Source organism: Chaetura pelagica, unplaced genomic scaffold, assembly GCF_000747805.2.
Source record: "Chaetura pelagica isolate M959 unplaced genomic scaffold, ChaPel_1.0 scaffold120, whole genome shotgun sequence".
Classification (NCBI taxonomy): domain Eukaryota; kingdom Metazoa; phylum Chordata; class Aves; order Apodiformes; family Apodidae; genus Chaetura; species Chaetura pelagica.
In genome coordinates, this window is record NW_009951952.1 from 1,122,617 (window position 1) to 1,129,052 (window position 6,436).

General features: G+C 50.8%; 1 protein-coding gene across 1 annotated transcript in view; it reads left to right on the forward strand.

The window, feature by feature from the left end:
• The window catches only part of LPAR5 (lysophosphatidic acid receptor 5), a 14,089-nt gene that overhangs the window by 512 nt on the left and 7,141 nt on the right, over nucleotides 1-6,436 (forward strand). Inside the window, exons 2-3 of the mRNA XM_009999013.1 lie at nucleotides 19-624; nucleotides 2,819-2,927. Coding sequence (XP_009997315.1) covers nucleotides 19-624; nucleotides 2,819-2,927 — 715 coding nt within the window. The remainder of the gene's footprint in view (nucleotides 1-18; nucleotides 625-2,818; nucleotides 2,928-6,436) is intronic.

Consider the following 6,436-nt stretch of genomic DNA (forward strand, 5'->3'; position numbering starts at 1 on the left):
GATCAACATGTCCGGCAGCTGCCTCTTCCTCCTCTGCATCAACCTGGACCGCTACGTCGCCATCGTCCACCCGCTCCGCTGGCGGCACCTGCGGCGCCCCAAGGTGGCCAAGCTCCTCTGCCTGGGTGTCTGGGTGCTGATCTTCCTGGGCTCCATCCCCACGGCCATAGTCCACAAGCAGAACCGCTGTGAGGTCCAGAACCAGACCGTTTCTCTCTGCTTCGAAAGCTTCAGTGACAACATATGGCAGAACAACCTCTTCCCCTTAGTTATCCTGGCGGAAATCTTGGGGTTTCTCCTGCCCCTCAGCTGTGTGACATACTGCTCCATCCGGATCTTCCAGGAGCTCTGCCAGGGCAGCCAGACAAAGACCCTGCGGCAGCAGAAGACTGTCCGTCTCCTCTTGGTCAACCTGGTCATCTTCATCATCTGCTTTGTGCCCTACAACACCACCCTGGCAGTGTATGGGATGATAAAGGCCCGAGTGCTGAAGGTGGAGCCGGAAACCAAGGACTCGGTCCGCCAGGTGTTAATCACCACGATGCTGTTGGCCAGCATGAACTGCACCCTGGACCCCTTGATCTACTACTTCAGCACCGAGGGCTTCCGTAACACCTTCAAGAGGCTGCGGCGGGGACAAGCCTGGGACTCGGACATGGGGACCCTTAGGAATCAGGTTGTGGAGAACAAGTCAATCCCAGCCCACGCTGTCTCAAAACTAAAACAGTTCCCGGCCAAAAACTTCATCCGTCCCAACGAGTCTTTGCCGTCGCTTCCCACTGCCCTGTTTTTGAATGGCCCTATTGAGGACTCGGAAATATGACCCTGGAAAGGTCACACCCCGTCAGGAACCACAGGAAGACTGTGGCTACCTTAGCAAACTGAGGGAGCAGAGCAGGCTGGGTGTGGGTGAATGTGATGATACCAAGCTGAAGGGTGGAAGGTTGTTTTGAATAAACGGAGAGAAGTCCTGGTGACACGGTCCCACCTGACTCTTCTGGTGCAGGAAACACAGTGGGGAACAAGGACTTGCAGGAAACCTGCTGCAGCCAGGTCTGGTCAGCAGAAATTCCTGTAGCAAGTCCATCCTGCCTGAGCAGCTCCCGCCTGCACCGTAACTTGAAGCTGTTCTGAGGCTGCTCAGAGAACAAAGGTGCTACTCACTGCTGACAGAGTGAATTCATTGTTAAGGACTGAGGGATTTGGGTTGTTTTTTCTAAATAGATGCTTCAAGTTGAGACTTAAGTCCAGCTTGGGGCACCTAAAGAAGTGTCTTAGTTTTCCAAAGGAGCTTAAACATCTAGCAACCCTCGTTGGAACCGAGGAGAGCAGCTGAGTGCTCAGCATTCTTGCAGAAAACAGGTTCCTAATTGTACAGTGAGTTACAGAGCTTAGCAAAGCCATCCTGAGGAGGGATGTCAAACGTGCCTGTGCAGCTGGACACACACACTTGCTGCACAATGGCAACACACCCACCTAAAGCAGCATGGCTTGGGAAACACCAGCATATTTTAAAATACACCCAGCACTCATCATGGCCCCAGGAGGAGAAAAAAAAAACAAAAAAAAAAGGACACCAATCCTGCTGTGGTTTCTGAAGCTCACACTGATGTTGGTGCTTTGCACTCCCTTGTCACTCGGCCCTGGGGTGATTGATTGCAGGGCTGAGTGCTTTTCACTGGTAACAAGAAATGGTGTCACAGAACGAAGCTGCAGTGAGATGTGTTTGCTTGCACTGTCTGTACACGCTGCTCCAGCCTGCACTGAAAAGCCCCATAAATCTTCCCAGAAGTGAGAGACCCAGAAGCAGGCAGGCAGTGCCAGAAACCCCTGCTATTCACTCCCGCTGGGCACCAAGGGCTGCCTTTCTTCTTGCACTGCAGAACAGCCTCTGTGGCTTCCAGCAGGACTCAGGCTGACCCAGAGTGGGTCCAATACAGGTTATTTACATATTTAAAAAAAAAAATGCTAAAGGAATGATAAGGGCAAGTGACAAAAAAAATGCTGTTCAGAGTAAAGCCCTGGTTCTTAGACTTCTAAATTAGTAATGAGTCTTATTTCAAGTCCCTACCTCATGACTGCCCTGGGAATAAACACGTTGCAAGACATCATGTCTTTGTGTTACGTTTTAGAAAACACATCAACCTTCTCTTTTACTACAGGTGACTGTAGAAGCAGGTCTTCTAGAAGATCTGTAGAAGATACCAAGCTCTCCACAGAGAGACCCTTGTGTCACAGACTGTCTTGGGACACACACGCCCTGGCCAGGCCAGTTCTGTCCCCTTTCTCAGCCTTGAGACCTGGCTGCAGATGGATGACATCTAATGGTGTCTGAGGGATGCAGTGAGAGAGGTGGAGGAGGGCTTGCAGGGCAGGAGGTATTTGTGTCTGGAAAATTCAGGAGTGCCGTGTGAATGTGAATCATTTGTGAGCTGGTGCAACTGGAGAGGAATCACGAGTTGTGTGCACACCTTCTGCTAGGGCCTAACATCCTAACCTTACCCTTCTCTTCTGAGAGTTACAAGGTAGTGGAGTGATATTGCAGGAGCTGCACTGCTGTCCACTTCCACATCTTTTTCCACCTTTCTCTTCTCTTGTGCCTGTGTCTCTGGTCCTTTCTCTCCTCCCCAGCTCTAATACACCATGCACCTCAGCATCAACACAATTCCTTTTCTTCCCTGGGCATTTTCTTCCCTGCCCAGAAAAGTTGATTTTTCTTGTCCTTCTAACTTGGCTAGAGTCCTGTCACAAATCCACAGAAAGATTTGGGTGGAAAGGGACCTCTAGAAGTCTCTACCCAAACTCCTGCTCACAGCAGGTTGCTGGGGACAGTGAGGGCTGCCAAAGGAAGGGCAGCTGAGAGCCAGGCTGGTAGCAAGGCAGGCAGAGGGAAGGGCTTTCCCAACAAGGGGAGGCACCTGAGCAAGGTAAGTAAGGCAGGTAAGTTGATGATAACTGGGTTCAGCTGAGAATCCAGATAGTCAGACAAGTCTGCAGTGACGAGGCAGGTCCAAGGTCAAACTAGGAAGTCAAGTCAGCAAGGGGATCAGGTCTGGAGGCAGCAAGCAGGGTGAGCCAGACCCCAGTGACTGACAAGGGAGGTCTTGGGTCAAGCCAGGAAGCCAATCCATGGGTCTAAATAAACACAGTGCATGGTCAGGCACGGGCAAGGCTGCTCAGGCAGGAGCCAAGGGCAAGAGCAACACTTTAAAAGCAGCTCTTGGGGCAGGGGCTCAGCACTGGCTGAGGCTCCAGCAGAGCTTTCTGGGAACTTCCCCTGAAGTCACCAGAGGGAAGGAGCAGTCCTCAGCTGCACTCTCTGACCTGGTCTCAGGCTCACACAGCCAAAGCCCCAGGGGCAAGGAGGATGTAGTTGAGACCCTTAGCTAGTTCGTGTTGCTCCAGACCTTGTCCAGGTGTATTCTGAGCACTTCCAAGGATAGAGGTTTCTCAGCCTGTCGGGGCACTGCTGAAACATGCCCTTGGGAGAGGCCTTTCCTAACACTCACCAGGAATCTCCCTTGTTGCAAGTGTTGGTTGTTGCCTCTTGTGCTTTCTCAGGGCCACTGCAAGCAGAGTTTGGCTCCATCTTCTCTTGGCAAACTTACAAGGTATGAATGAGATGTCAGGTGGCAGACACCACTCCTTTGGAAGAGGCTGCACCTCTGCCAAGTATCCCCCCCCAAAAAAAAACAACAATATAACATATAACTCCTCAAAAAGAACCTGGAAAAACATCATCTTTTCTTACCATTTCACTCCTGAAAATAGTGGAACTATTTTTACCTCCTGGAACATTTTATAAATATTCCACCTCCAGCAGAGGAAATTTTAGCTCAAATATTTTGACAAAATTTAAAATAACTGCAAAGCTAACTGCTAAGCCCTGATGAAGCTCATCAACCAGTTGAACAATGAAGGGGGCTGCTGGTCATGCTACACACAGCAGAGAGGTTCCTGACTGGGAGTTGCTGGAGGTTTTCCTTCATTCTTTATGGAATGTGCATTTTGTGCTTTGAGTTTTCTATCATTTTCAGCTTGCATTGGTTTTGTTTCATTTTGAGGGGGAATTCTAGTCAAATGTAATCACTTAGGATTCTGTAGGGGATTTGGGCTATTTTTCATGTCTGCCAGAGAGAATTAGTGCTAGCTAGGTCTTCTGCTTCTGCATTTTTGCCTTTGTTAGACTGATTTTTTCATTCCATCATGTGGTGATGAAGAGGAGAACATGCATATACTGTATCAGTGAAATGAGTCACTCACCCTACCCTGCTGTATAGCTGCTGTTTAATGAGTTTCTACAGAAAACAACAACAACAAAAAAAAAAGCCAAACAAACAAATCAGAAAGTCCTGGGGTGTGATGGTGTCCAACAATAGCAACTGCTACAAAATGAACCTCTTTAAAGCACGTGTTTAAAACATCAGGAACAAACGACATGAAGCCATGGTATTCAGGGAAGCAAAGTTAAATGGGAATAATAAGCTCAGCAAAGCCTCTTCAGCCTGGATAATTGACTCTCCACATCCTACTGCAGCAATTCTTGATTGGTATTCTTGTTAACTATGGCAGGGGTAAAAGATGCCATTCCTTGCTTCCCTGCACTTCACGTCACTCGCAGATGTGAACATTAAGTAAATGTGTTCTTATCAAGCAGGAATAGCCAATGAAAGGTCAGAGAGATGACAAAGGAGCACAGAATGCTTGCTCTATGTGGAGCAGACAGAGTACCTGCAAAACATGCATAAATACATCAGGATTTCTAGTCTTCTGATTTCCAGAACAGACCCACCAGTCTACTTCTGGAAATGGTTCCTTTTTTGGATGATATTAAAACATTTTGTTATGATTATGAATCATCATCTTAAGTGTATTTTAGATTTTCTAGAAACCCACTGGCTCTCTGGGTTCTTTAAGTCAGCTTGAAAAGATCTTTCAGAAGTCCCAGAACAAGTCAGGCACAATATTCAAATGGTTTTGTTACTTCCTGTGTCCCTTCCACCAGGTATGGCCCTGTGCCTCCCAGCGCTTGGTGTATCATCCCTCCAATGAAAGATTACAAACGTCCTGAGCAACTTAGGCCGTGCCTGCTTTGAACCTGGGAGGTTATTCCCCCCCAGCCCAGGCTCCGATTCCCCCCAGTCTCTGGGAGCTGAAGCAGCTGTCCTCCAGAGGTCCTCCCAACCCGAATCATGGTGTGATTCTCTGACCTGGGCTTTAGATGCCGAGATCCGAAGCATTTTTGGTGGGTTTTTTTGCTTCCTCATCCTCATTCCCTCTGAGAGCTGCTCTCGCTTGGGCTACACTTTGCACACCCTGCCTGCCTTCCAGCCTGGATCCCCTGGCTGAGAGGGGCCAGTCTAAGCTTCACATTTCGCTGGTTTCATTGGAAGCCTTTCTTCCCAACCCGTGCGTTCTGCAGGGGTAACAGAACCCCGGCCACGCTGCCACTGCTCTGCTACCTCCCCGCACCCCGCCGGCTTCAGGCTCTCCTTGCAGTTCCCCACATCTCCATGCTATCCCCGTCAGTCTCTGCTCTGACACTCAAGGAGACCTCCGGGTGTGCACCATTTTATTTGCCTTGCACAGCACCAGAGTGGTCTCCAAGGGCTACCCAACAGCACAAGGAGAAACAGCACAACGCAGCGATGTTATAGAACCCGCTGTGCTGCTCGTTTTGTTGGAGGGTATTTGACTTTCTGGACGTGCTGGACACAGCTGTCCCTGGTTTAACTTGCTTCTCTCGGGTGGTAACAGCGGCAAGGGAGTGGTGATCTGTCCTGCCGTGCCAGTGGAACTTCCCTGCCCTGCAAATTGTATCCCCCGAGGCGCAGGAACCCGCTGGAAAGACAAAGGGAACAAGAAAGTCCTTTTCTCTGAGAGGTCAAGGGGTGGAGGGAAAGGATCAGACTTTTCACTGCGAAGTGATGATAAAACATCTTTCCCGGCTTCGGGGCGCGGGGCGGTGGGGGAAGAGTAAAAGAAAGGGGGGAAAGGAGAAGAGAGAGCAGCAGTGCGGGCAGCACTGAGCCAGGAAGCTGTCACTGCAGCGGGAACGGACTCGGGTGACGGGACCGAAACCCGGGCACGGCGGGACAGCCTGTCCCAGCTTCAGAGGGATGTGCCTGCAATTCCCAGTCCCTTATTCTCTGCCCTCTCGGGAGCCCAGGGGAGCCCGTGCGGGCAAAACACACGGAACCCGCCGTGGCCAGGGCTGGCTGGAAGGAGGAGACCGCTTGGAGACGGCGGATTTCGCTGTGACCAACCCCACGGTTTGTTCCGGCCTTCCTGATTCCGGAACAACAAAGGATTTGGAACCTAAACCAGCACACGGTTGCAGCGATGCCACCGCGCACCCCAAGGCCGGCGCAGGGGGTGGATCCCCGGGAGGGAGCGGGAAGGACCGGCCCCCGGTGCCCGGCGGGCGGGGCAGGCT